The following is a 2,487-nucleotide window of genomic DNA, read 5'->3' as shown; positions in this document are numbered from 1 at the left end:
GGAAGGTCGGCCTGGCATCTAATGCGCGACCTGTTTCTTTTGTTTTTGATCGTAAGGTTTGTGTCTCTAAAGCTGCCACAATAAAGCCCATAAACATGCAGTTTTAAGGGTCTCAGGACTAAGAAGACCGAGAACGGTGGAACGACAAGCTAAGCGAGAGCGAGGCTCTAACGGACGCCAGCGCTCCCGCGGCAGCATCTGAAATACGAAGAGAAATGCATGTACGCGATACTGTCACATAAATGCTTCCTTTATTCGTGGTTGAAATTTTAAAAAATAACTTCGTATTTCTTTAAAAGTAGCATTCTTTATTAAAAGAAACACTGGAAATATGGATTCTCTCTGAGAAATCATCTTCACTGACAGGTATCATGGAGAATCCAGATTTCTATATCAACTAATAGAAAATTAACCAATCCCCCTAAAAAGGACATACATAAATACGTTAGGACTGATTCTGTACAATCAGTTAAACTACTTCGAGTCCTGAACTGTATTAGCGACTGAAATTCTAAAACCACTCGTTTTCCTAGGCATCCTATTTTGTCAAAAGATTTAGTATTTATGAGGTTATTTACATGGACCTTTACAGAGTGGGGAGAACAGACAACACTCTTTAAATGTTCTTAGTGAACTATACAAGTTAGCAATTAGATTTTCATAATTTGCCAAGTGCCTTGAGTATCCCTTAATCTGCTTCCTCCCTTCAAATTTCTTTCCATTCTAAACAGAACAGTTTTGCCTCTTAGTGCTAATCCCACAGGATTAAGAAAAAAGATTGTTTCATACATTTGGAATTAAAATGACCAAAGAAATAAAATATATACAGGACCACACCTCCTCACCCCCTTTAAAAACTGGTATTTTCTATTCACCCTATTTCGAATTTAGAATTACCTTTATTCGTCAAGGTGTCCACGTGCATAAGTTTCTGCGTTTTGTTCTGAAAGCTTCCCTCACACATTCGAGGACTATGTAGTTCCACTCTGACTTGCTTAAATACCACAAGAAGGCCGGCACATTTTATTTTATTTTTTCCAAATTTCTTTTTCTCTTTTGGGGCGGCCTGTATGTTGGATCTGGCACATTTTAACGCTAACACCTCTTTTACTGTTATGAAAACGGACTGAGATAATGATGGATGACGATGACCTAGGCTCCTGACTTGTCATAGACATTACTGGCGAATTTGACACTTGATCGTTGCACAGGCATCTCCCAGGGATCGTCGGAGAAGGCAAAACGAGCCAATTCTAAGCAGATGGTTTTGCTTAGCACTTTCGGCACTTCTGGTGCAAGGGTTAGTTGAAGTTAAAGAAGAAGCGACCAGCGGAAACAAGGGAATGATTTACCCGTGGGTTTCAATGCCTAGGACCGGCCCCTCCCGCAGGAGGCTAACTGACAAGAGCTGGACCCTGACTTGTGGCAAGATGTTGGTCATTTTCAAAACTCCGATGACGTGCTCCAATAATTTTATTATCTCCAGTTTTATGGTGCCATGAGCTTTTCACAGTGTTTAAATTTCTCATTTCCATAATTTGAATGCCAAAAAATTACTACACATTCCCTTATATGGTCAAAAATAGGTTTACTGGAATGTTTTTAGTTATAGCTGAAGGCAGCAACATTTACAACACTTAGTTTTTGTTACACCCATAAACATGTGGAAATTGCTTGCAAAGCAACTGTAACACGACAAGAATCTTACAAATAGTGGTGGAAAGATTATGCCTCTCTTTTAGCATAATGATCTAGTACTCTCTATAAGCTTCTGACTCCTGCCTCAATGCAAGAATGCAAGTCCTTATGTCATTAAATAACGGTATGAGATATCGTTATCAGTGTTTAACTACGGACACAAATAATGAGCTGGCAAGTACGTAGTTTCAAATTAGATCCTTGGAATATGGCGAAATAGAGGCTGGTTGTCTTGCCCTAAACGTAATTATTAAAAGCACATTTTGCTAGAAGGGAAGAAGATAATGGACATTCTCAATGCTCCAATTTGAAGTGCTACTTGCCTCTTAGTTTCTTGAAAAAGAAGTTTTGAAAGTTATATACATGGGTTTTGTTTAAATTACGCAGCAACCTTTTATTACTGTCCCAGACTCTGTTTAATGACGATCTCTGTCCTCAAATCAAGTGCGGTATTTCACAACTATAACAACTGCAAGAGAAAAGAATGAAAACGGAACATGTCAAAAATCAAATTCCCATGGAATGTCAGAAACTATTTCTAAATGCAGCGCGTCCATGTCTGGAAGCAGATGATAAGGACTGAACTTCTAGCTGAGAGGATGGCTAACAAATGGAAACGAATAAGCAAAAATAACCCAAAACCACCTAAATGTCTAACGTTGGCATTTTGATCGAATCGATTATGGCATAACCTTAGCATACAGCTACTAAAGTATTTTAAAGATATTTAATACCATGGGAAAATATTTATAAGTTTGCATATAATCTTAGTTTTTGAAAAACATGTTT

General features: G+C 38.1%; 1 protein-coding gene across 1 annotated transcript in view; it reads right to left on the bottom strand.

The window, feature by feature from the left end:
- Positions 1-234: 234 nt before the first annotated feature.
- VAMP4 (vesicle associated membrane protein 4) overlaps positions 235-2,487 on the bottom strand; it is a 29,039-nt gene continuing 26,786 nt past the window's right edge. Inside the window, exon 7 of the mRNA XM_006907805.3 lies at positions 235-2,167. Within this exon, the coding sequence (XP_006907867.1) occupies positions 2,139-2,167 (29 nt within the window). The 3' untranslated portion in view covers positions 235-2,138. The remainder of the gene's footprint in view (positions 2,168-2,487) is intronic.

Source organism: Pteropus alecto, unplaced genomic scaffold (genome assembly GCF_000325575.1).
Source record: "Pteropus alecto unplaced genomic scaffold, ASM32557v1 scaffold101, whole genome shotgun sequence".
Classification (NCBI taxonomy): domain Eukaryota; kingdom Metazoa; phylum Chordata; class Mammalia; order Chiroptera; family Pteropodidae; genus Pteropus; species Pteropus alecto.
The sequence above is the reverse complement of the archived record's forward strand: the minus strand, read 5'-3'. Positions and strand labels throughout refer to the sequence as shown.